Here is a 26147-nt window from a genome sequence, read left to right on the forward strand (position 1 = left end):
AGTTCTGGGATACAATAGCTAAAATCAATCAAGCTTCTGTAGTAAGTCCCCCAGGGTGATGAGCCTCTGGGAGCAGGGGGCCACCAGGCTGCCTAGGGAGGGGTGAACCAGCTCAGGCCATAAACAGAGCAGGTTCAAGTTTCTGTATTGGTCAGTAATAGGATCAGGCCGGTGAGTGGCTGGTGTACTTCCAACCTGCGTGACCCAGGGAGACCCCGTCTCAAAACAAAAAACAAAGAACAAGCTTATAATTTATTCTTAGATCATGCCCGTCGATATCAGTCATTAGCTTTCTAGGTAAAAATAGATTAGGGCAATCATGTATCTTGATAATAAAAAGCACAGTGTAACCTGAGAACGATTCAAAATAATGGCTCACTTTTCTGCAGCACATTATAGCTTACAAGGTATTTTCCTTACAACAACTGTGTTGGTGGGCAGTACAAGCATCGATATTCAGTTTTTCCATCATGTCTAACTCTTCGTGACCCCATGGACTTGTCTGTGGGGTTTTCTTTCTTGCTAGAGTGATTTGCCATTTCCTTCTCCAATGTGTCCCCATTCTATAGCTGAGGAACTGAGGCAAATAGGGGTTGACTTGCCCAGGGTCACACAGCTAGTAAATATCTGAGGCTAGATTTGACCTCAGGTGTTCCTAATTCCAAGCCCAGTGCTCTAACCACTGCATCACCTAGCTGACCTTAGTACAAGCATTACTATTCCCATTTTATAGATGGTGGACTGAGGCACAAAGAAATGAGGTGATTTAAACAAGTTCATAGTTAGTAAATGGCACAGCCAAGAACAGAACTGAGGTCCTTTCAGCAATACAGTATCTTTTTTTACAACATATCCATTAGCATATTTTTCTCCTGTTAGCATCAGGAATAACAAAAGACCACATTTCTCTACATAAAAAAATTATTCTTATATATCACATAGGTATAGGGGGCAGCTAGGTGGCGCAGTGGATAGAGCACTGGTCCTGGATTCAGGAGGACCAGAGTTCAAATCCAGCCTCAGACACATGACACTTACTAGCTGTGTGACCCTAGGCAAGTCACTTAACCTCCTTGCCTAGCCAAAAAAAAAAAAAAGAAAAGAAAAAAATATATATCACATAGGTATTCAGTCCCACGCTGACAAAAATATCGTGTTTTCCAACATTCATGGCAAACGTAGTCCTCTCTTCAAGTCCTAGAGATTGAAAAAGCAGTAGAAATTTCTTCTGTGCTAGTATTCATTCAGAAAAATCCTTAAGAGACTATCACTTCAAATGTTCTATAGGCTAAGGCAGCTAGGTGGTGCAGTGAATAGAGTGCTGAGCCTGAAGCCAGGAAGACTCCTGTTTTCTGAGTTCGAATCTGCTCTCAGACACTTACTAGCTGTGTGACCCTAGGCAGGTCACTTAAACGTGCTTGCCTTGGTTTCCTCATCTGTTAAATGAGCTGGAGAAGGAAAAGGCAAAGTACTCCAGTATCTTTGCCAAGAAAACCCCAAATGGGGTACAAAAGAGTTAGACACACTGAAAAACTGAACCGATCTAAGCACACAACTTGCTACTAGGTGATTGTGGAGGTACAGAGCTTAGTTCAGATGCTAACTTCTCCATTAATTTGCTACCTGAGTAGAGCAGATCATGCCTGGTTTCTTAGTTTACATCAAGTCCAATCCGTCATTTTCCAGATGAAGAAACCCAGGCCTAGGAAAATGATACAGCTTGTCTAAGTAACAAACAGCCATAACTAGCAGAAAACTTCAAGTTATTTTCAGATATATTTTTCAAATGCATCTGGAATTTTAGACACAAGCTTTTTCTCAGATGAAGGGCAGTTTCACTTGAGTCATTGTCAGCAACCAGGATTCACAGCTTTGATCAACATAGGAAACAAGCCCTTCTCACCTGGTAGAGAGATGCTCTACTCAGAGCCATAACTAGCAGTTTTGACATCAGGGGCTTAGCAACACAAAGGTACCCCGAAATTAACTTTTATATATCATGATGTGAAAAGAAATTAAGTAACTGAGATAAATTCAATTGAATAGGAAGAAATATTAGTCATGATAGTGGCTCAAGAGATAAAATCTCCGAGTTAAAAGGGTGTTTGGAAGTAATCTGGCCCAACTCATAGGATTTGCTATCCCATGCCCCTTTTTCCTCTAACAGAAAGGTCTCAGTGAATTTCCCCACAAAATACTGAAGCAGAAGGAAGCATTACTTACCTTTGCTGGGAGGGAAATGTCTCTGCTTGCAATGGGTGGGCAGTAGAGAGAAAGGCTAGTCCTCATGGAAGGAAAAGCCTTGAGGAAGTGATAGGAAGGACTGGCTGGGAATTTCTTTGTGGGACAGAGGGAGTGAGTGGGCCAGCACCTCACTCTCTCACCTTTTTTGATTTTCAGCTGATAGTTAGTTCTCTTCACTTCTTTCTGCTCTGCCAAAGGAACTCACGCGTTAAATTTTTGCACCCTCTGAATTTTCCAGTTCCTTGCTATCTTAACCTACTTATGACTCTGATAATACTCACGTAAGATTAATATATGGTACATGATTTCAGGAGGCTAAATTCCTAGTCAACATGTTCTCATGATATATGTAATAAGTGTTGACCAAATACCTCTTGAATTTAATTGAGTTGGCCTTTTTCATGGCACACAGAAAAATGTGAATACTGAAAACCATCTCCAGCATGGGTGACACATCCCTCAATGCTGTGTTGACAAACAAATGAAGTTTCAACAAAATGGAATGGCTGCTCACACTTTTGGTTCGTTAATGTTTGGGGAATAGGCAACAAGCAAGAATCTTGGGCTGCTTCAGCCTCCAGACCTGCTGTCCTTTGGGCTTGGTATTTCAAGGGAGAAGAACAAAGCCATCTTCATCTTAAGCTAACTACAAGACCAAATGAGTAATATGCAAACCACAGGTAGAAATATTCCTTCAAATGTAAAGAATACAAGGAGACCAGTACACGTCTTCTTCACTGGCACCCACTAAGTCCATTTTGTCTGGTGCAGGGAAATTAAGCTCCACACGTAACTGCTCTCAGAAGGCAGCTTCATCTATACAATAGCCTAGTGTCTAGACTCACAGGGCTGGGGAACCTGTGACCTCGAGGCCACAAGTGTCCCTCTAGGTCCTCAAGTGCAGCCCTTTGACTAGTTTGGATTCAGTCAAAGGGCAGCACTTGAAGATCTAGAATGCCTCACATGGCCTCGAGGTCACAGGTTCCCCTGGGCTAGCCATTTCTAGAAATACCAGTGATACCTTTATCATGTCGATATATTTCCTTGAAAGATCTCCAACCTGAGAGTCTAGGGACCTGAGTTTTAATACTGGCTCTGCCAATGACTTATTATGTGATCTCGGGTAGGTTGCATCCTTTCCCTGAGCTTCTCTGTCTGTATCTATAAAATGAAGGGGCGACTTAGTGTAGTTAATCTGAATTCAAGAGGACCTGCATTCAAATTCCAGCATTGTCTCTTACTATTTGTGCGAGCTTAGGCAAGTCACATATCCTATCCCAGTCTCATTTTCCCTTTTGTAAAATGAACACATTCAACTAGATAAACACTATTGCAAGTCACAGAAGGGGCCCTGCATAAAGAGTTCCAGCCCAGACCTACCTCATTCTTGCTGAAAATATGATTGTTTGGTATTAACACTAAAAGCTGTCTTGAATGAATTTTTGAGCTCCAGGGAATGTTGGGCTTCTTCTTCTGACTAGGTGTATTCCAATGGTTAAAATTCCCCTATTAAAATGTAAATTCTCTACTATGCAAAGTAAATAATCATCCCTGTTCTTTAATAAATCTGGATTTTCATATACATTTAAATAGGCTTTAATCTAAAACTGTCCATGTAAAAACCTATCCACCATTTATTGTAGAACCTATAAAATTTGCAAGAGCTTAAAAGCTAATATTTAATGACAGAGAACACATAGCGATAATTAAAAAGGGTGGTGATGTAAGTGCCATTAAAATCCCTAGCTTCCTTCAAGGCTCCACTCATGTGTCATATTCCACAGGAAGTCTTTTCTTATCCCTCTCATTGTTAATGCTCTCTCCTTCTCAAATCATCATGAATATGTATTTACATGGCATATCCCCTCAAAAGAATATGAGGCCCTTAAGGAAAGAGACTGATGTTTACTTTATCTTCCAATTCTTATTACACAGCACGGTACCTTGCATGGAGTAGGCACTTAAAAAATGATTGCTGGATTGGTAAAAACAAAAGAATAAGACCTCTTTGAGAGCAGAGATTGTTTTATTTGCTTTATGTTTATTTCCAGCACCATCCTAGCAAAATGCTTGACACATAGTAGGCACTTAATCAATGCTTGTTGATTCATCCAAGGATGCTTCTAGCCCTGAGATACTGTTCACAGTCATTAACTGTATTGTAAGTAGGTCAGATAGCAGTTTGTCTGAAAAAGAGCTGAGGTTTTCAGTGGATTGAAAGATCAGTGTGAACTGACATAGATGTGGGCTTTGGTAGCCAAAAAAAGTCAGTATGGGTTAATGGGTTGCATTAAGAGAGGAGTAGATTCTAGGAATAAGAAAGTGAACTTAGTCCATTTGAACTCCCAGATCTTCTAAAAACAAAAAAGTCAGTCCATAAGCATTTATTAAGCACCTACTATGTACCAGGCATAATGCTAAGTGCTGGAGATAAAGAAAGCCCCCGAGTTTTAAAAATAGATTCTGCCCTCAAAAAGCTCACTGTTTAATTGGGGAGACAACAGGCAAAAAACTATTTGCAAGTGGCTCTTCATGACCCATTTGAGGTTTTCTTGGTTGAGATACTGGAATGGTTTGCCATTTGCTTCTCCAGCTCATTTTTACAGATGAGAACCTGAGGCAAACAGGGTGAAGTGACTTGCCCAGGGTCACATAGCTAGTAGGATTCTGAGACTGGATTTGAACTCATGAAGAGGAGTCTTCTTGACCCAGTGCTCTATCTACTGCACCACCTAGGTGCTCCTAAACAAGATATAGATGTAATGAATGGAGAATAGTCTCAAAACACCAAGATTAAGGACTGGGAAAAGGGTTTTTTTGAGAAGGTGAGACATTTAATACTTTTATGGATTATAAAACACTTTCCTGGTAGCAAATCTAAGAAATAGGTAGTACAGGTATTGTTGCCTCTATTTTAAAGGTGAGGAAACTGACATCCAACTACTATAAGTGTCAGATTTCAGAGCCTAGGTCTACCAGACTGCAGGTCCAGTGGTCTGCCCTCCATACCATGCTGCCTCAGTTCTCAATTCTATTCTATCTCTTTACAAATCAAACAGTCAATCATTAAATGTGTATTAAGTGCCTACTATGTTCTAGGCACTGTGCTAGACAATGAGAACGTGAGTACAAAGAATAAAACATCTGTTATGATGGAGTTTACAAGGTGGGGGAGACAGCAAGCCTTTTTCAGGTTTGGTTTTTCACAGCAAAGCTAATAGGAACCTAGGCCTGCTTTGTGTAGGGAAGGGTATCTGTTCCCCCTCCCTCCCCTCTACCAAATGGGTCTTCTTGCACACCACCACCTGGGCAATAGAAGGGAGAGAGCAGGCGTGCTTTCCTTCAGAAACAGAGATGAAAAGTTTTCCATTTAGAAAAGCACAAAATCAGGGGGAATTATGTCACTACCTCCAAGGGTGATTGATAACATCTGGAAGGGTGATCAGGCCTGGAGATCACAACAAATAAGGGGTTTAGACTGGAGGAGGCTTACTTCTCCGGGGACGAAGTTTTGCTATGTTCAAATATTTGCAGGCCTGGATGGGGGAAGAAGGTTTATATTTGTTTGCAGAATCAAAAACAGTGTGTGGGAGGGAGATTTCTGCTAGATATAAGCAGAAACTTGCTGATAATGAAAGCCTTGGAAAAGTACAGTGCTCTGCCTTGGGAGGTGGTAGCTTACCCATCACAAGCAGAGAGTGGGTGACCAGTGGTCAAGAATGCTGTCAATGTGACTCCTCTTCAGGGATGAGTTGACCTAGCTGCCCTCTGAGGCCCCTTCTGACCTTAAGATCCTCTGAATGATGTCAGATGACAACCCAGCACTACCTTCCATGCTGACCTTCCAACCTTAACAGAAAATTCAAATCTAGAAATTTTCGTTTAACCTGACTTAGACCCTCTGGTTGAATGTTGTAAAGCATATTGTCCTGGCTTAGAACAGGAAGAGACTTTAGAAGATACACAGTCCAATGTTACCATTATCCCCGGGGGCCTTCATAGGGCTGACAGCCTATTGCAGGATGCTCCTTCTCACCTTCTTTCTTGTTCAGGTTTGTTTTTATTTTTTTAATACCTTGCTGTATAAGTCAGTTGGGCAGCTAGGTAGCACAGTAGATAGAGCACCGAGCCTGGAGTCAGGAAGACTCATCTTCTTGAGTTCAAATCTGGACTCAAACACTTACTAGCTGTGTGACCCTGGGCCAGTCACTCCACCCCATTTCTCAGGTCCTCATTTGTAAGATGTGCTGGAGAAAGAAATGGCAAACCACTCCACTATCTTTGCCAAGAAGACCCCAAATGACACAACTGGAACAACTCATCAACAACAGCAAATACACAGAAATGTTATGTACTAACTATCGGATACTCCTCTGATCATCGAAGTGGTACAATGGATAGAGCATTGGACTTGGAGTCAAGAAGATCTGAGTTCAAATCCTGTCTCAAATGCATATTATGTGTAACTCTGAACAAGTTACTTAACCTCTTTCTGCCTCAGTTTCTTCATCTGTAAAATGGTAATTATAATAGCACCTACTTCCTAAGATTGTTTTGAGGATAAAATTAACATTTGTAAAGCACTTTGCAAACCTTAAAGTGCATTTATAAATGCTAGCTATAATTATATTTATTTATTTTATGCCCCTTCTCACACTTAGAGGCCATCTAGTTCAACCCTCTCACTTTACAGATGAAGTCAGATGAAGGCCTAAGGAGAATGAGACACTTGCCTTAGGGATACACAGTATTAAGTAGCTGTGGCAGGATTTGAATCCAGGTTCTTTGCCTCCAAATCAGTGCTTTTCTCACTTTCCCACATATTTTTAAGTAAGTATTTGATTGGGTCAGTTGTACTCCCCCACGTCATCTTCTTGAAGGGCCATTACAACCTTCTCACGTAGTATGTGGGCCTCTAAAGTAGTAGAAACATCACAGGTCTGTTCCATTTCTTATTCATGTTTCATCCTTCCAGCTTCCTCTGAAAGTCCTCCAGACAGGCTAAGTTCTAACAAACTTTCTTCAGGCTTGTTTTCTTCCCAACTGCATTTTGCTGTTTTGTGAGGTGATAACATTGCATAATATTGTCATCTTCCTCAACCATGTTTCACAAGTGGGCTCGTAAACTAAAACAGTATTTCTCTTGGCTGCCAGGTCTGTCAACTTGACAAAGAGACCAATTGTTTGCTGGTCAAGGTGATTTATGGACTCTTTTGGCCAACTCCTAGGAGTGACTATTACTTTAATTAAACCGTTTTAAAAATTGGTCATCATCAGCATCAATGTCTCTCTGTTTCTGTCCATTTCCCATTTTCTCAAATCAACAGCTTCTTTGAATAGGTTGCAGACAAAATGGTACAAAATGTCTTCTTTTCATCTTTACCCTTTCCTCAAATTTGGTATTGATTTTAAGCTTCACTCTTACCAGCCAAAGATCTAACAACATACAGACAGAAGAATCTGAAATGACTTATTACACCAGGAACCAGTTCCTTAACATCTGTTAAACTACAATCAATGTAATTTTTTTTACATTGTTTGATACTTGCTGCATAGTTTATTTATTTTTATTATTTATTATTATTATTGTTATTTATTTATTTTAGGCAATTGGGGTTAAGTGACTTGCCCAGGGTCACACAGCTAGTAAGTGTCAAAGTTTGGTCTGAGGTTGTATTTGAACTCAGGTGCTCCCGGCTTCAGGGCCAGTGCTCTATCCACTGTACCACCTACCTGCCCCTGCATAGTTTCTTCCAATTTTCTTCTTGAAGAAAGGACAAACGGTATACAGAAGTTTTTGGCCTTTCATTGCTTAATTCTGATTTCAAATTTTCCAACTTTTTTTGGCCATCTTCCTATGTTTACTTTTACTATGAAGTTCCCTAGTATCATGACACTTGTTGACTTCATTATGAGGATCTTATCAGGTTCTTCCTAGAATTGCTCTACTTTATCAACCTCTAAAACAAATGTATGTGCACATCTTTTTGTTTATATTCATCATAAACATTAGAAGCTGAATAATTAAAACTCCCATGAAAGGATGATTTTGGTTGCCTTTTGAGGCACAGTTACCATCCATTTAGACTCTACGTATTGTATTTGTACATAGTTGTTTGTATATTGTCTCTCTCACCCCACCCCTCATTAGAATAGGAGCTCTTTGAGAGAAGGAACTGTTTTTTGCCTTTCTTTGCATCTCCAATGGTTAACACAATGTCTGACACATAACAGATGCTTAATAAATGCTTACTAACAATGAAACCAGCTCTACCAACTCTAGTATGCCCCTCTTAAAGGAGAAATTTTTCATATAGCTGTAATATTCTTATGTCTTTTGAAAGCTTTTTGTCTAGGGAAATTGTCCATTTGGATATAGTTTAGTTCCTTCAGCAACAAAGGAGGTCTATTGATTATTGAACAAAGTGTGGTAAGAGAACTAGCAGTTATGTTTTCAAGGGCAAGTCCAGTGATAGAGATTTAATAATGCATCCTGAACCAAATGGTTAGTCAACACCAGCTTCAACAATAGTCTCAAGACCAAGGAAGCTGAACCATCTCCAAGATGGCAGAATCTTCCTGGGCCCATACACCACCATGAATCCGGTATTTGTGTAACCTGTGGCCATGATGATAGCAGACCAGAAAGACTTCAAAAATCTGTATGAGGTAAAAGAGGTTTTTTTGTTCTGCTTATTTTCACAAGTGGGAAAAAAACCAATGGAATTATTTCTAGAAATAGGCAAGAAAGATTTTTTTGAAAGTTTGTCCAGTTTGTTTGCTTTCCCTTTCCTAGTTTTCCATTGGTAATTTCTTCATGAAAGAGCCTCTTTGGAGGATTTATGGAAAGACATGGACAAAAATGCAAGGAATGAAAAGATGTGAAAGGGTTGCAATCTGTTCATGGAATTTCTACCTTGATAGGATCTCAGATCCAGCAAAGCCAGTTTTCTTACAAATACTGACAGTGTTAAGGTACCTGCAACTAAACTTTGCATGTCTCACTTCTATGGGTCCTAAGGAAATGCACACAGAAGGAGTTCACAATGGTTGATAACCTGGATGTACCATTGTCTTCACACCCCATTGTTCATGATGCTTTAGTAAAGAATACAGTATGTTACAAGCTATTTAGGTGAGATGGGAGAGCTAGGTAAGGAGTTAATGTCTAAGGTAATTGAAAGTTGATTGGTGTGACAGATGTGTGGTCAAAATACCCAGGCAGTTATGTCATCCTGGAGCTACCATAGGATAAGTTTGATGCTTAAATTCATGAGAGCTGTTCTACCATTAAAATGCCTCACGTTCAGGGATCATTGCCCAGCTGAGGCACAAAGTGAGTATGTTGTGCTTGAGGGTTGAATGAGTTCATTCTGTGATAACAACCTTGGATAAAATTTATAACTCTCCATTTCCTCAAATTCTTGTCTGTAAGCATTTTACTTCTTCAGGTCACAAATCATGTGATGGTAGAATGGAGAATCATCCCTAAGGTCCTTCCCAGTGCTAAAATTCTTTGATGCTATAATGTTGATGTAGTGTGGATTATCACCTATTGAGTCTCGTGAGTGTTAGATATAAAACTCTACAGCTGTAGAGAGGATTCCCACCTGTCCTTTTTTCTGAGCAATCTCTTTTAACAGTAATACACAGATGCATGACTACACATATGTAACCTATATCGAATTGCTTGCCTTCTCAATGAAGGGGTTGGGAGGAAGAAAGGGAGAGAATTTGGAACTCAAAGTTTTAAAAATGAATGTTAAAAGTGTTTTTACATTTAATTGGGGAAAAATAAAATACTAAACAATTTTTTAAAATAGTAACACACAATGTTTGTAATAAAAATTTTTCCAATAGTGTGTGTGCTCAGTATTTTTTTTTAACAAAATCCTCATGTCTGGAGTGCAGTTCTTATTTAAAGAGATTTGTGGTACTCTGGGGACCATCAGCAGTGGTGGGAATGTGGAAATACTTTCTAGGAGATATTAAAGGACAAGAGACTGACTAGGAAACAGAATGCAGATTGCCTAAGTGGGAAGAAAAGTTGTGCTTTGCATAAGCCTGACATATTTTTACCGTTTTTTCATTAATAAGCATTTATTTCCTCTCCCTCCCTGCACCCAATTGGAAAAAAGGAAAAAGAAAAAATCCTTGTAACAAATATGCATAGTCAAGCAAAACAAATATATATAGTCCAACAAAATAAATTCCCACATTGACCAGGTCCAAAAATGTATGTTTTATTCTGCATCTTAAGTCCATCACCTTTCTTCGTTGGTCCTCCAGAATCATGGTTGGTCATTGTGTTGATCAGAGTTCTAAGTGTTCAGTGTTGTTTGCTCTTACAGTGTTGTTGTTATAGTATAAATTGTTTTCCTGATTCTGCTTACTCCACTCTGAATCAGTTCATACAAATCTTCCCAGGTTTTCTGAAACCATCTTCTTTATCATTTCTTATGGCATTATAGTATTCCATTACATGGGTATGCTATTATTGGTTTAGCCATTCCCCAATTGATGGGCACTCATTTAGTTTCCTGGTTTTTGACACTACAAAAAGAGCTAGTATCAGTATTTTTATACATGATCTCTATATGGTATAGACCTTGTAGTGGTATTAGCGGTCAATAGGTATGCATAGTTTTCTGGGACATAGTTTGTGGTGATATTTCCAAAGAAATAAGACTCTTGTTCAGAAAGCAGCTGACCTATGTCAGGTAGACTTGGGAAATAGGAATCAGTCTTCTAAACATAGTCAGAAGAAAAAGTATACTTAAGTTGTGGCTAGGAGACACAATGGATAGAGTAAAAAGCCTGGAGTTAGGAAGACTCCTGAGTTCAAATCCAGCCTCAGACTCATACTAGCTATATGACTTTGGGCAAGTCACTTCATCCTATTGGCCTCAATTCCTCATCTATAAAATGAGTCAAAGAAGGAAATGGCAAACCACTCCAGCATTGTTGCCAAGAAAACCCCAAATGGTGTCACAGAATTGGACATGACTGGGGCAGCTAAGTGGTGCAGTGGATACAGCACCAGCCCTGGAGTCAGGAGGACTTGAATTCAAATCTGACCTCAGACCAAACACTTGACACTTACTAGCTGTGTGACCCTGGGCAAGTCACTTAATCCCAACTGCCTAAAAAAAAAAAAAGAAAAGAATTGGACATGACTGAAAAAATGACTGAACTACAACAAAATGTGAGTCCAAAATGTACACAGGCAGTATGTCTGAAAGTTCTCTTTAAAAAATCCTAGAGTCAACACTGGAAGAGATTTTCATTGATAATCTAGTCCAATCTCCTGATTTTACAAAGGAAGAAACTGAGGCCCAGAGGGGTTATGTGACTTGCCAAAGATCGCACAATAATTAGAGGCAAGCATTGAGCCAAGGTCCTCTGACTCCAAATTCAGCATATTTTGCATTGAATCACATTGCCTCCCTAATACTTCAATGGTCTATGATTTCATCAACGTGGGATCTCTTTCCACCGATACAGACCATAGGTTTCATGAATTGCTACGGCTGACAAAAGTCATCAACTAGAGACCAGATTCCTGATAATAAGCCCCTTTCCAGTTGTTTAGGCTAGGCTTTGCTTGACAAACACAGATCATCACCTGGCATGTAGCTGAAGGCTTTATAGCTTCATAATGTCCTGACATAGTTTATATTACACTGACCTAGCCTTTGAGAACCTGGATGCATGATGCAAAGCAATTTGGAATATGTGCCCAATGTCACTAAACTTGTATCTGCCTTCTGACCCAGAGATACCGTGAGTAGACCTATGCTCCCAAAGAAATCAGAGAAAGAAGAAAAGATCCTATATGTACAAAGATATTTATAGCAGGTTTTTTGTAGTGGTGAAGACCTGGAAACTAAAGGGGATGCTCATCAGTTGGGGAATGGCTGAACAAGTTATGATATACTCATGTAACAGAATACTATTGTGTTGTAAGAAATGAGGAAAGAGCTAATTTCCAAGGAAACTGAGGAGACCTCTATGAATTGATGCAGTGTAGGTGTTGTGCTTGGAACATAGTAGATGCCTAGTAGATGCTTGATGATTGATCGGTCACCTCTCCGCTTGCACATCTCTAGTGACAGAGAGCTACTTTAAAAGGAAACTCATTTCATTGTCAGACAGCTCTAATTGTTAGAATGTTCTCCCTAACCTTGAATTTAACTCTGTCACTTCTACTCTTCTGCCTTCTAAAACCACACAGAATAAGTCTAATCCCTCTCCAGATTGTAGGCCTTCCACTATATGAAACTTATTATTCCCTAGCCTTCTCTTTTCTATGCTAAATATTCCCAATTCTTTCAACTGTTTCTCAAATAGCATGATTTGGGGACCTCTTACAAGTCTAGTTGTGCTCTTCTTGCCTACTCCAGCTTGTCAATGTCTTTCCTAATTAGTAGTGCACAAACCCAAATGAAGGGCAGCTAGGTGATGCAGTGGATAAAGTACCACCCTGGAGTTAGGAAGATCTGAGTTTAAATGTGGCCTCAGACACTTCCTAGCTGTGTGACCCTGGGCAAGTAACTTAACCCCTATTTGCTTTTGTTCTTAATATGTAAAATTGTGACACACTGGAGAAGGAAATGGGAAACCAATCCAGTATCTTTACCAAGAAAATCTCATGGATAAAAATCCATGGAGTCATGAAGAGTTAGACACAACTGAATGACTGGACAACAATGAATGAAGTACTCTTAGTGCCTCTTATGTTTACTAACTATGCGACCATTAGCAAGTCATTTAACCTGTCTGAGACTCAGTTTTTTCCTCTGTAAAATGGAGATAATATCTATAGCACCTATTTTACAGGATCATTATGCGATTCAAATGAAATGAAGTATGAATAGCATCTATAAACTTTAAAAACACTATACAGATATCAGTTGCTTCTGTTGTTGAGGATAAAATGATTATTATTAATTGGCTAGACCAGGACAGAATAGAAGATGCTAAGACTTCCCTCATTCTGGAAATCATTTTTCTACTGATGTAGCATAAAATTATGTGAGTTTTCTCAGCAGCCATTTCAATCAAACCATTGACTCATTGCATCTGTATCAGCCCAAATTCCCCAGCCTTTTTGATGAGAGTGGCTGTTAAGCCACGTGTTCTCCATCCCATGCTTGTGAAATTTATTTTTGTTGACCCAAATACAGAACTTTGCATTTATTGTGATTCATTCCTATCTTTTCAGACTGAGCCCATCATTCTAACTTTCCAGGGCTTGTTATCTTGATTTCATCTTCCATCTTTTAGCTATCTCTTCCAATTTTGCATTTTAACAAATTTGATAAGAATGCCTTCTGTGCCCTTGTTCAATGGATAAAAAGTTCAAACAGAACAAGACTGAAGGCAGGGCTCTGAAGTATACCTTTATAAGTTTCCCTCCAGGCCAACCTTTTTATCAGCAATATTTGGAAGACATATTCAACCAGCTCCTTTTTATCATTCAGCCCATATTTCTCCATCTTGTCCATAAGGCAATCATGTGAGATTTTTTCAAAAGCCTTTCTTGAATCCAAACATATTGTATATGTAGCATTTCATTGATCCAATGTGCTTGTAAAATCATGTATTTTTTTTAGCTGCAAGTACCTTTGAAATCATTGAGCAGAATTGGCTGCACAATTAGCCTAAAGAGCATCTATCAATATCCTCCCATTTCATTTTATAAATAAGGAGCCTAATGTCCAGAGATGTGAATAGCACTAGATTTGTAAACAAAAGATGTTCTGAATCATGGCTCTACTACTTATTGTGTCATTGACCTTTGCCTTACTCATTTGTAAAATCAATGGTAGATTAAATGACCTCTATGGTCCCTTTTAGGTCTAAACCAGATCACACAACTACTCAGTAGCAACTCTGGGACCTTAACTCTGCCTTCTGACTCCTAGTCCAGTGTTCATACACTATGCCATGGTAACAGCGTTGGCCTAAGTCATCATGTGGACAGGAGGAAAAGCTAACTTTAGGAGACTGGTAAAGATAGCTGTGAACAAGAGAAAGCAGGAAAGTCCAGTATTCCCCCCAACAAAGACTGAGAAAGGGTACCAGATTGAGTTGTGTTGTTTAGTCATTTTCAATCACATCTGTCTGTTCATGATCCCTTTGGTGGTATTTTTGGCAAAGATACTAGAGTGGTTTGCCATTTCCTTCAGTTTTTTTTTTACAGATGAGGAAACTGAGTCAAACAGGGTTGAGCAACTTACCCAGGGTCATACAGCTAGTAAGTATCAGAGGCTGGATTTGAAGTCAGGTCTTCCTGACTCCAGGCATGACACTCTATCCATTGCATCACCTAGCTGCCCTAGATTGAGGACTGAAGAGAAAATACAAGAAGAAACCACAGTGGATAATTTTTCAAAACCCATTCAGAACAAGAGACAGACAGAAGCCTTATAGGCACTAGCAAGGAGGTTAAGTCTGAGAGGTCTGTGCAAAGTCTTTCAACAAGGGGACTAAGCATGGGTCTGTGGCTGTGTATGAGGCAGGGGAAAGGATAAGGAACAAGTTGTCAGCTTTGTTATTTTGACCTGTCATCCCCAAGTCAACATAGAATGAGGCTGGGGCTTTCAACTGAATAACCAGGGCAGGGATTATAGACCAGTAGTGAGCTTATCACTCTGTCACCCTGATCCCAGAGCAAGCTCTTGGATTCAGCCCTCAGACCTGGGATGAGTCTACAGCTGCGTAACCAGGGCAAAGGCTATGGACCATTGGTGAGCCTACAGATCTCTTACTCAGAACCTATAGAGTCTCCTAGTTAGTTGACAGGGGGCAGGGACATTGCCATCTACTGGAACCCTAACCAGAGGCAAGCTTGTAGTGGTATTGCTCAAACCCAGACTGAGGTTGAGAGCCTACAGAACTCAGACCAAGACAGCAGTGCTCAGACCAAGTCCAAGAGCCAGCCACTTTGGGCCCAGTAAAAGATTATAGCTCCCTGGTCTGAAATGCCCCTGAGATCCTCTAAGAATACAGCACTCAGTACTTAGAGAAATGAATAGCAGAACCCCAGCTAGTGAAGAACAGGACCATACATGGCCACTAAATCCGAGAAGTACAGAAAGCTGCCCCTAATACAAAGTTCCGCTTCAGGAAATAAGCTTTTATAGAGTCAGAAACACTCAAGACACTAACTCAGAGGAAGAGACTAACTCTTCAATAAAGTTACAAATAAAACCTTGAAACAATGACAAGGTCACCACACAAGACCAACCTAGAATTGAGGGGGGAGAGAGAGGGGGGAGAAAGTGGAGGATGAAGTGAGTATTTCAACAACTGGGCAAATCACTTAACCTCTCTCAGTCTGTTTCCTCATCTATAAAAGGGGGGTGATAGCAATATAAATCACACAGGAGTATTATGAAGATCAAATAAGATAATATTTATGTGAAGCTCTTTACAAACCTTAAAGTGCTACATAAATGTTAGCTGTAATTATTATAAGGTCAGCTAAGTGGCACAACGAATAGAGCACCAGGCCTGGAGCACCAGTCAGAATCAGGAAGATCTGAGTTCAAATCCAGCCTCAGATACTTCGTTAGCTGTGTGATCCTGGCCAAATCACTTAACCCTTTTTGCCTAAGTTTCCTCATCTGTAAAATAAGCTGGAAAAAGAAATGGCAAACCACTAAGGTATCTTTGCTAAGAAAATTTTCCCAAAAAGGGTCATGAAGAATCAGACCCAACTAAAATGACTGAACAAAAATTATTACAAGAGCAGCACAATACCAAAAAAGCTATTTATGGAATGACACAAAGTGAGGTGGGTTTCTTGATCATATTTTGGTGTGTGCTGCCACTGTGCAACCCCCACTCCCAGACCAATTCTCTGTCATCCTGTGTACTCTTAAAATCAGCACCAAAGAAATATGTGTTTGTGTGTATGTGTATGTATGTGAATGTGTGTGTGTGTGTGTGTGTGTGTGTGTGTGTGTGTGTGTGTAATGGGGGGATGGGAAGAATATGGTCAGGAAAGAAATAGATTATTCATTGAAAAATTAAAAATTTTGAAATAAAATCTCCAATATACATCAGAAAAAAATTGTTTTTAGTTAAATCAGCACCAAACCCCTTCCTGGCCTAATGCAATTCATTTTGTTTCTTTTCATCCATAAGGTGCCATTTTCCAACTGCAGCAGAGACTGTCTGGCAGGAACCAGGAAAGGGATCATTGAAGGGGAGCCCACCTGTTGCTTTGAATGTGTGGAATGTCCAGATGGCGAGTACAGTGATGAAACAGGTAACAGAAAGAATGTTGTCCTACGTGATTAAAGGTTTGAATGAAAGCGCTCTAGGGATTGCCTTGGGGGCCAGCAAGAGTAAATGAAGCCCATTACCAGGGTGGAATTGTTTCAGTTTTTATTTCATCAACTAAGAACTCTTGTGATGTGTAAACACTCTCCATCTGTCCACCTCAGCGATTTACAACCTTAGAGAATTGTCTGGGGTCACTCAAAAGTTGTGACTTATCCATAGTCACACAACTAGCATGTTATCAGAAGCAGGTCTTTGTTGCACCCAGGTCTTCTTGACTCCAAGGTCAGCCTGTTCTCCACGTACTATACCTGCTGCCTCTTTGGTGGAACAGAATAGTACTCTGATTCATTGAATCACCAAATACATGTTAAGTGACTACTGCACATATGAATGAGTAAATGAATAAAAATGCATTTCTTAACCACTTAATATATGTGTCAAGTTTCATGATGGCATGCTTACATGGGTTCTGGATAATGGATAATGCTTGCATGCTTTCCCAGTCACAATGGAGTGATGCATGGCTATGTGTTTACTCCCATGCTTTTTAGCATGCTATTTTCAGACACCTTCGATGAGGATGAAAATGGCATCAAGGTCAGCTACTACAGTGATGGTAAGTTATTCAACTTGAAATGGCTACAAGCGAGACTAAAGTAGAGGGAGAGTTAGTGCATGATTTTTTTGTTTGCAGATGATTATGCATTCAGTGAAACCTCTGAAGCTGAGATGCAACAAAGTATGGATCAATTCTCTGCTGCTTGTGTGAATTTTGGCCTAACAATTAACACCAAGAAAACACAGGTGCTCTACCAGCCAGCACAACCCCATCCATATGGGGAACCATCAGTTACAGCAAATGGAGAAATGTTTGAGAGGCTTTGAAGGAAAGTGTGGGAGAGAAGAGGTATTAGACTGACTACCCCTGGCTTGTGGCTACGTGACCTGAGCACACATTTCTTCCAGTCCTTCACTTTTCGCTCCATGGTTACTTCCACCAAGACTATTTAGTTTTCTAGTTCTAAACCAGTGTTCCCATGTGGGCCCATCCCTATTTCCCCACCTTTGGCTAGGTTAAGCTGACAGATCAACCCTAGAGTGAATAGAGAATAGAGATCATTTTCATATCCTTCCCTAGAAATCCAGTCACTTTCATACCTCAAAGTACTGAATCACTTGGCTCATTTGAGCCCTTACCCCGAGGGGGTGAATCCTAAAGACATGTGGTTATAATAATTACAAGGATTAAAACTGCATAGATAGATAGATAGCACTAGTAACATATTATCAGCTAGCTACTCTTTTCCTCTAGTAATTGGTTTCACCTCATACTAACCTGGGTGATTCAAGATCGACTTTCATTTCAATTCAGTATTTATTAAGTGCTTACTATGAACTCCAACAGGTTCCACCAAGATGGAAAGGCTTTGATTATGGGTGAGGTGACCAACTATCTCCCAAAGACCAACCAGTCTAAGAGAGAAGAAATTCATCACCACAAGGCTGGCCACATGGTGGGGTGGGGCCAAGGAAACCCAGAAAACCATGTACTAAGGTCCATATGGGTTACATTCTGCATTGGTGGTATCATCAATCTTTAGAAGTATTGAAGCAAGCATCACTAGACATGGTTTGACAAGATTTCATAGGCCAGATACAATTTTTGCTAAATCTACTTGCAACTAAAGACCTGGTTTCAAATCCTGCCTCAGAACATTTACCAATTGTGTGGCCTTGGGCAACTCATTTAACCTCTTTGGGCCTCTGTTTCTTCATGTGTTAGATGGGGTATGGCTTGATGACCTCCAAGGTCCCTTCCAGCTCTAAATCTGTGAGTCTGTGAAGTGTTGTATTAAAGTCTTCAGGCAGTAAACTAAGAAATAGATCAGATTATAATGGAAGCAGTTCCTAGTTCATTTTGGCTATTTATAAAACAGAAATCAATGTTTTAAAAAGAAGTAAGGGAGGGGGCAGCTAGGTGGCACAGTGGATAGAGCAGGAGGACCTGAGTTCAAATCTAGCCTCAGACCAAACACTTGACACCTACTAGCTGTGTGACCCTGGCCAATTAACTTAACCCCAATAGCCTTAAAAAAAAAAAAAAGGAAGGGAGGCAGAGCCAAGATGGCAGAGCAGTAGAAAATAGTGAGCAAGCTAAAAACAAAAACAAAAACTCCACTCCGATTTAGAAAATGTACCAGACCAAATCCTGATAAAAAAAAATCCAGAAAATGTCACTGGAATAATTTTTCCAGACCAGGTTGGCATTTGGAGATAGACTGTATAGATCTGGGAATGGGTCTAGCCAGGAGCACTCTGGTGCCCAGGAAGAGGCTGTGAACAGGGACAAGATGAGGTCCCAGATTCATACCAGGGCGCTGCAGGGGTGGGAGAACAAGTGCCACCTGGCAGCTTTGGCTCATACTACTGAGCTGTGAGTTACAGATCCAGGGTGAACCAAGAAGTGGACCTTCCCCACAGGGTGAGATTCCCAGGTAGGAATACAAAGAAAGGTGGAAGTTCAGAAGCAAGCAGCATCAATGTGGCTCCAAACACAGGAGCGGAGTACGGTCATAGTTCTAGCATCTAGCCCACTCTGATACCTACAAATGTATACCCCAAGCAGGAATCCTAGACCAAAAGGAGCCTACAGTTATGTTACTCTGAAACAGCAGAACTTCCCAGGTGGCTTATAGGGGTGGAGCCCAGCAACAATCTTGCTCAGACCCAAATCCAATTTAGAAGCTTGACAGACAAGGGAGCAGCAATCATTCTTTGCCCTGGATAAGACCACTTTAGAAGTATTGAAAGTTCACAGGTCCCCAACCTGTACCTGAGATCCTGGAATAACACATCACTCAGTACCCCCAGAAAGCAGAAACAGGACCAGCCTAGATCCTCCCTTCAGAAATGTGGCAGTACCCAGTGCTAACATCAAGTTTAAAATCAGGAAGTAGACTGGAAAAATGAGCAAACAAAAAAGGAACCCACTATAAAGAGCTATCATGGTGCCAGGGAAGCTCAAGACATAAACAGAGAAGGAGGGAGTGACTCCTAACATCTACAAGCAAAGCCTCAGAGAGAAAAATAAGAACTCAGGCATAAATTCAACTTGAACTCCTGGAAGAGATAAAGCAAGAGTTTTCTTTAAGAGAGTTAAAATATTTTTAATAATGAAATAATAGCTAAAGAAAAAAAAGGAAAAGAAATGAGAGCTATGAAATAAAGAATTGGAAAGAGAATTAACACCCTGGCACAAGAGATACAGAATCTTGCCCAAGCAACAAAATCCTTGAAATTTCAAATAGAAGCCAATGACTCCATGAGAAATATTAAAAACAAAATCAAAAGCCTGAAAAAATGGAAGAAAATATAAGATATTTCATAGCAAAAGAAAACAACTAATCTGGAAAACAGATTGAGGAGGAGAAAATTTAAGGATGATTTGACTACTGGAATGACAGAACCAAAAATAGAGCCTAGATATCCTATTTCAAGAAATCTTAAAGTAACACTGGCCAGAGTTACTTTACTCTTAGAAGCAGAGGGCAAATTAGAAAATAGAAAGAATAAATGATCACCTCCTAAAGAAATGAAAACTTCTACAGACATCATAGCCAAAGTCCAGAGATTCTAGGCCAAAGAAAAAACTATTGCAAGCAACCTGAAAGAATTCAAGTACTGAGGAGCCTTAGTAAGAATCACTCGTGATTTAGAAGCCACCACCATAAAGAAATGGAGAACTTGGAATTCAATATTACAGAAGGCAAAACATATAGGTTTATGGTCAAGAATAATTTATGCCACAAAACTGAGTATAAACCTAGAGGGGAAAAATGAATCTTTAATGAAATAGAGAACTTCCAAGTATTCTTGATGAAAAGTCCAGAGCTGTATAAAAAGTTCAAACATAGGAGGTGAGAGAAACAGTAACAGGTAAATATAAACAATCAAAAGGACCCAAACAAAGAAACTGTTTACATTCAAATTTTGGGAGATAATATATGTTTTCCCTCTGAACCTTATCCTCATCAGGGGTCATAGACAGTATCTAATTAGACAGAAGACCCGGGAGCATTTGTTATACCCTGATGATCTTAAGAGAAGAATGGAAAGAAAAGAGAATACATAAGGGGAGAGGGGAAGGAAGGTTGGGGGAAAATATCTCGTATAATCAGATTGTACATGTAGACATCTATACGAACTAGGAAGAAAATGGAGGTAGCAATTGACACTGCAACTTCACTCTCACTTGAACTGGTCAAAGGAAAGAAAAATACACACATGCACATACAAACACACACATAGGTAGGTACAGAAGTACATTTCAGTCAACAGGGAAATAAGGAAAGGGAATAAGGAGGTTAAGGGAAGGATTAATCCTAATCAGAACAAATTCTGCCTAAAACTGTACAAAGAATTTATAGCTCTTTTTGAGGTGGCAAAGAATGGGACTCCAAGAGAGTATCCATAAATTAGGAAATGTCTGAACAAGTTATGGTATATAAATGTAATGGAATACTACTGTGCTGTAAGAATTGATGAAGGGATGGTTTCACAGAAACCTTGGAAAACTTGTACGAACAGTTGAAGATTGAAGTGAAGAGAACCAAGAGAACAATTTATACAATGACAACAATACAATAAAGGCCAACAACTGAAAGAATTCAGAACTCTGATCACAGGCTGTGTTGTGTTTGTCCTCCATTCTCGAAGAAGACCATGACATCAGGGAGATGATGACATGACTTGCAATTGACTTTGATTTGAGTGAGGGAGGGCTGTGCAAGGTCACCAGCCTCACTTTCTCCTCCAGAGCTATCTATGTCCAGTGGTCAGATATAGATCAGGATGACTGGAGATGGCCCAGGATGCAATGAGAGACCTTGGCCCTTTTAAGCTAAGGTCTTTTTAAATTCTTTGAGTAAGGCAATGCCCATTCAGTGAATAGGCCTCTTTAAGAAGAGAGTCAAGGGATGGCCCCTTTAATAAAAAAAAAAAATCTAGGAGGGAAAGAGGAGGCCTCGGGGTTGCTGGCTGAAAGAGAAACGATTACTATGTACATTCACTCTGAAACAGGAGGGCCCCCAAAAAAACCATTAAGTGTGCGTAGACAGGGACCAATTGTGGTCCAATCTATGAGATCCAGAGTGAATTGGGTTTAAGGTTTGGTCTTTGAGAGAGAGAGAGATCTGACCAGTAAACCCCAAGTGAACTGGGCAGCTTTTGGTCATCAAAATTTATCTTCCTTTGGGCAGAACACCCTCAGGTAAGGGAAAGGAGAGGACAGGACAGGAGAGAATGATCAACCATAGCTTCAGAGGACTCATGATGAAACATGCTGCATACTTCCTGATGCAGAGGTAAAGGAGTGAAAGTACAGAAGGAGATACATTTTTTTTTGACATAGCCAATGTGAAAAATATGGTTTGCTTTACTATACATGCTTATAACAGGGATTTTGGGGTTGGTTTTTTTTGGTCTCAATTGAGGTGGGAGGGGAGGGTAGAGGGGGGAGGGGGAGAAGGTGTTGACACGTGAGAGAAAGAAGGCAGATTTTTGCTAATTGAAAAAAGAAAAAAAAATATATATATACATATATATAATATATATTTAAATAATTAAATGTTTTCAGTACATTACAAAGAAAGTGAATTAGAGAAGCTGAAAGAACCATTACAAAACATGCTGTAATTTGGATAGTAATGCTCCTGAAAGAGTGAGGATGGGGCAGTAGAGTACAAGGGTAGGGAAATATGGTTCCCCCAGCTCTTCCTTCATCATTTTGGTTTTGTCTTTTCCCCTCACACTAATATACACTTCTATGGTATGGTCAGTGTCAAGGAGTGAAAATGAAAATTCCCACATTTTCCAGGCTCGCCTGCAATTCACATATGTGCTTCTGTCCATCCTCCCCTCAAAGTTCTAAGTCCATACGTATCTATGCCTTTTCCATCCTCCATCTGAAGACAACTCTAGGGTTCTCTGACCTCAAACACTTGTGGGAAATACAGTCCAGGAGAGAAGCAGGAGGAAAGTAAACAACTCCTTCAGGAGGTAGCTTGGTACAGTTGAAAGAACATTAATCCTGGAGTAAAAGGACCTTAATTCAGAGGACCCCTGGCACCAGATGTGTGGCCATCATTAGAAAGTCACTTAACCTTTGTTAGAATCAGTTTTCTCATCTGTAAAATGGGGAGATTGGACTAGCTGGCTTTTGAGATCTCTTTGATCTCTAAATCTATCCAAGTGACTTAATGGATAGGGAGCTGGCCTTGGAGTCAGGCAGACCTGAGTCTGTATCCTGCTTCAGACACTTAACTAGTTGTGTGACTGTAGTCAACTCATTTAACTTCTGTTAACTTTTCTTCTTCATCTGTAAAATGAGGGAGTTGGTCTTAAAGGCTTTTAAAGTCCTTTCCAATTCTAAATCTGTGATCCTATGGTTGATTGATTAACCCCACTGTACTTCCTCATCTGTTTCCTCATCTGTAAAATAAATGGGTTGGAGATTCCTTCCAGTTCTGCATCTGTTATCCAATTCTCTATAAGCCAATGCCCCTGTGTATCACAGTACACTCTTGCCAAGAGCTCACTAACTAGAATTTCTACAGACCCCAACATTTTATCCAAGGTGAGCGAGGGCTAAGTTTCTCTTATAAAACACAGGTACTGCTTCCAAATACTTCATTTTCCAAGGGTGGTTCTGTCCAGTAAAGTTGTCTTCTATGCTGCAAATTAATTCTATCCAATGATGTTTTACAGATGCAAGTGCGTGTGACAAGTGTCCTGATGACTCGTGGTCCAATGAGAATCACACTTCTTGCATTGCTAAGCAGATCGAATTTCTTTCTTGGACAGAGCCATTCGGAATTGCACTCACCCTTTTTGCAGTTCTGGGTATCTTCCTAACTTCTTTTGTACTTGGAGTCTTCATCAAGTTCCGAAATACACCCATCGTCAAGGCAACCAACCGGGAGCTCTCCTACCTCCTTCTCTTTTCCTTGATTTGCTGTTTCTCCAGCTCCTTGTTCTTCATTGGCGAGCCCCAGGACTGGACGTGTTGTCTGCGCCAGCCAGCCTTCGGGATCAGCTTTGTATTATGCATCTCCTGCATCTTGGTGAAAACCAATCGGATCCTTTTGGTATTTGAGGCTAAGATTCCCACCAGCCTCCACCGCAAGTGGTGGGGTCTCAACCTACAGTTTCTCCTCGTTTTCCTCTGCACTTTCATGCAGATTGTCATATGTGTCATTTGGCTCTACAATGCACCCCCTTCCAGCTACCGGAACTACGAGCTAGAAGATGAAATCATCTTTGTCACGTGCCACGAAGGCTCCCTTATGGCCCTCGGCTTCCTGATTGGCTACACCTGCCTTCTGGCTGCCATCTGCTTCTTTTTTGCATTCAAGTCCAGGAAGCTGCCAGAGAACTTCAACGAAGCCAAGTTCATCACGTTCAGCATGCTCATCTTCTTCATCGTCTGGATCTCCTTCATCCCTGCCTACGCCAGCACCTATGGCAAGTTCGTCTCCGCTGTGGAGGTGATCGCTATCCTTGCGGCCAGCTTCGGGTTGCTGGCCTGCATCTTCTTCAACAAGGTCTACATCATCCTCTTCAAGCCCTCTCGGAATACTATCGAGGAGGTGCGCTGCAGCACTGCTGCCCATGCTTTCAAGGTGGCCGCCCGGGCCACTTTACGCCGCAGCAATGTCTCCAGGAAGCGATCCAACAGCCTCGGGGGCTCCACTGGGTCTACCCCGTCCTCTTCCATGAGCAGTAAGAGCAACTCTGAGGACCCCTTCCCACAGCCTGAGAGGGAGAAGGAACAGCAGCAGCAGCAAACCTTGACCCCTCAGCAGCAGCGGCCACAGCAGCAGCAGCAGCACCGCTGTAAGCAGAAAGTGATCTTTGGCAGTGGGACGGTCACCTTTTCTCTGAGCTTCGATGAACCACAGAAGAATGCTATGTCCCACAAGGTGACCAAGCAGCAGAACTCTCTAGAGGCCCAGAGTAGTGGTGACAGCCTGGCACGACGCCAAGCCTTAGTCCCCCTTCAGAGCAGCGAAGCTGGATCAGGACTGGGCAGCGGGGTCTTGGGCTCCGAGGAGTCCGTGGTAGGTGATAGCCAGCCAGACACCCAGATCCCCGAAGAGATGTCCCCAGGCCTTGTTGTATCTAACTCAAGGGGATTTATCATCAGCGGAGGGGGCAGTGCCATCACAGAAAAAAAAATCCATTCCTAGAGTGAAAGACAGCTGCTGATCCAGAGAGGATTCAGAGAGATGGCTTCATTAAAGTACATCATCTAATTGTTGGAGGAAACTATGATGCATTGTTGTCCATAGATAGCTCTTTCCCTCTGGAGATATAAGGAGAATCAAGTAGATATAAGACATTCATGTCTTTAGAATCATAAACTTAGGTTGAATCATTTAAGTTGCAGGACTGGCAACTGAAAAAACCCCCAAAGTCATGCTCTTTTGGGGGTTTAATCAGAGCAATGAAACTGCTTTTTCATGCTGCTTGGTGTATAGGGGAAAATTCCCTAACATTTAGAGCTGGCCAGAAATGGAGTGGGCTGCTTTGGACAGTAGTGGGGTCCTTATCACTTGAGGTCTTCAAGTAGAGGTTGGATGAGTGACCACTTGCAGGAGATTCCTGCCCAGATAGAGGTTGGCCCAGCTGGTCTCTGAGGTCTCTTCCAGCTCTAGGATTCTGAGATATAGCACTGCTTCTTTTGAAAACCAGTTTCTGTTCTTCTACCACAGTGCCAACAGGGGATAACCAACAAGGCGTTGAGTTTCCTCCTCCTCTGTGGTGTGTATGTATATATGTGTGTGTGTGTGTGTGTGTGTATACCTGTGTGTGGGTATATTAAATGACATATGTTAAATATCTGTCCTGGAAGAAAACTGATGGCCTTAGATGGTTCAATGAGAACTTGACTATGGATTCAGAGGATTTCAGGTGTGGCATGACCCAAGGAAAAGGCAGAATGCCAGGATAGCCTGGCCATGTAAAGTATTTTCAGTGTTTGAAATAAAGCATGTATGAATGCTTCTTATTTATAAAACCATTGGATCTCTTCCTTGCTGCTGCTAATTTGGAAAGTCTTAAAACGCTGGCCAGCAACCCTTTATACTACTGTCTATGCTTATGTCCAGGATGTGTTACAGACACCACGATTGGTTTGGAGGAGAACCAGTCTCAGATGTAAATTCAATGAGTGTGTATCTGTGACTGAGCTTGCTCCATGTAGCTTTCGCCTTCAAGAGTTGTTTCTGTTTTAATATTCTGGGGGTGTGGGACATAAAATGAACATTTTCACAATCTTGCTTACATAATAAGCTCCAGTCTCTCCTTTATTTTCAGCCATAAATGCTCGTATACACTCTTTGGAATGGAAGGGATAGGCCAGGAAGACAGGACAGTGTAGTGGGAAAGACACTAAATTCATAGACGCATGTACCATACTATCAGAGATCTAGAATTAGAGGAGAAATAAGAGGCCCTTTAGTCCAACCCCCTTATTTTACAGATGGGGAAACTGAGGCTTAGTAAAGCTTTGGCTTGCCCAAGGTCACACAGGTAGTAAATGACTAAGG

The 26147-nt window shown here is 40.8% G+C and overlaps 1 protein-coding gene across 1 annotated transcript in view; it reads left to right on the top strand.

The window, feature by feature from the left end:
* The window catches only part of CASR (calcium sensing receptor), a 79942-nt gene extending 54384 nt beyond the window's left edge, over positions 1–25558 (top strand). Inside the window, 2 exon segments of the mRNA XM_020985933.2 lie at positions 16399–16522; positions 23305–25558. Of these exon segments, the coding sequence (XP_020841592.1) occupies positions 16399–16522; positions 23305–24785 (1605 nt within the window). The 3' untranslated portion in view covers positions 24786–25558.
* The last annotated feature ends 589 nt before the right edge of the window (positions 25559–26147 follow it).

This window comes from Phascolarctos cinereus, unplaced genomic scaffold, assembly GCF_003287225.1.
Source record: "Phascolarctos cinereus isolate Bilbo 61053 unplaced genomic scaffold, phaCin_HiC Scaffold_726;HRSCAF=1367, whole genome shotgun sequence".
NCBI classification, from domain to species: Eukaryota; Metazoa; Chordata; class Mammalia; order Diprotodontia; family Phascolarctidae; genus Phascolarctos; species Phascolarctos cinereus.